The sequence below is a fragment of the Aplysia californica genome, unplaced genomic scaffold, assembly GCF_000002075.1.
Source record: "Aplysia californica isolate F4 #8 unplaced genomic scaffold, AplCal3.0 scaffold00200, whole genome shotgun sequence".
Taxonomy (NCBI): Eukaryota; Metazoa; Mollusca; class Gastropoda; order Aplysiida; family Aplysiidae; genus Aplysia; species Aplysia californica.
Genome location: NW_004797470.1, coordinates 1,058,286 through 1,059,781, shown reverse-complemented (window position 1 = coordinate 1,059,781; position 1,496 = coordinate 1,058,286). Strand labels below are relative to the sequence as shown.

Here is a 1,496-nt window from a genome sequence, read left to right as displayed (position 1 = left end):
GTGTGTGTGTGTGTGTGTGTGTGTGTGTGTGTGAGTGGCTGACAGGTTTCGGTGAAAATGGAGTCAGTAATTCAACTGTTGCGCCGTTTCGTGACCCTGAGAAGGATGCGTCTCACCAAGGTCTCCATCTCCTTGGATGGTGTTGTTGTTGCTGTTGTTGCTGTTGTTGTTGATGATGCTATTGTTGCCATTGTTTTTGCTATTGTTGTATTGCTAATATTCTCTCTCTCTCTTTCTCCTCCTCCTTGTCTGCCTTCTGCTCTTTTTCTATTTTTCTTTTTCTCATCATCTTTTTCTTCTTCTCATCATCATCATCTTCTTTGTCTTCTTTTTCTTCCTTTTCCCTCATTCTTCTTCTCTTCCTCTCCCACTATTTTCTCCCTTTTTCTTCTTCTTTTTCTCTTCTTTTTCTTCTTCTCGTTTTCTTCCTCCTCTTCAGTTTTTGTTTCCTTCTTCATTTTCTCCTCATCCACTCCTCCTATAACATGTTTTATTTTTACAATTTTTGTTTTTTAAAAATATTTACCTGTCCATTTTTCTTTCTACCATTGTCCAGAGTGCTAACGCCCGTCTTGCCTTTGAGGGAATAGTTGGCAGTGGCATCAAAGGAGACATTGCCATAGATGACATTGTGGTGATCAAGAAGAAATGTCCCCAAGCACGTAAGTCCATGTTTCAGATTTCTCTGTCCATAACGAAGGAACAGATTTGACCGTGACATACTGACCTTCTGCTCTCTTGGTTCATCATACCTACCCTTTTCACAAATAACTAAAAAATGAAGGTTGTTTGCTGGTGGGTGCTCTCCTGTGGTTTGATTCTTCTTTCCTATTAAATATCTATTGTCCTTATCTTTCCTCCTTATTTTCTTTGTGTATTACTCTCTCGTAATACCTCAAATATTTGGCAGTTATTTAAACTATTTCTGTTGTGAGTGCTGTAAAACTCTTACTAAAACTTTGAAAAGAAGAATCTTGTTGTGGTTATTTTAAAATCCTGAGATTACTTAAATAGTGAATGCTGCTTCAAATATTTTCTTTCCATTTCTTTCTTTGCTGTTTACAGTTTTGACGACAGTGTCTTTACTGTTGGTCCAATCAATATTATGTTTTCTCTTGAAAATGAGCATTTTCTAATTTTTTGAGAGGTGCTCCAATGGGTTGCATATCACAATGCAGGAAAAAAGATTTTGTTTTAGAAAGTTTAAGGAAAAAAAGCAGGAAAGTATAAAGTAGTGGTTTTTGTGAGTCTCAAGACTCTATAGAGTGGAAGCAATTAAGAATTTGGAAGGCAGTGAATTGTGACTAATAGCCGTAAAGCAGCAAATTGTGACTTCTAGCAGTTGGAAGTAAGTTGGGAACTTCTGGCAAACTCTTGATAATGGATGTGTTTATGTACAAGAATGTACGTATGTCTGTGCATGGACGTGTTTGTGTGTGTGTGTGTGTGTGAGTTTGTGTGTGTGTGTGTATGTATGTGTGTGTGTGTGTGTGTTT

At 37.4% G+C, this 1,496-nt stretch overlaps 1 protein-coding gene across 1 annotated transcript in view; it reads left to right on the top strand.

Annotated features, from left to right (window-relative positions):
* LOC101860497 (MAM and LDL-receptor class A domain-containing protein 2-like) overlaps positions 1 to 1,496 on the top strand; it is a gene marked incomplete at its 5' end in the record, with an annotated part of 192,461 nt that overhangs the window by 35,361 nt on the left and 155,604 nt on the right. Inside the window, one exon of the mRNA XM_035969949.1 lies at positions 557 to 662. Within this exon, the coding sequence (XP_035825842.1) occupies positions 557 to 662 (106 nt within the window). The remainder of the gene's footprint in view (positions 1 to 556; positions 663 to 1,496) is intronic.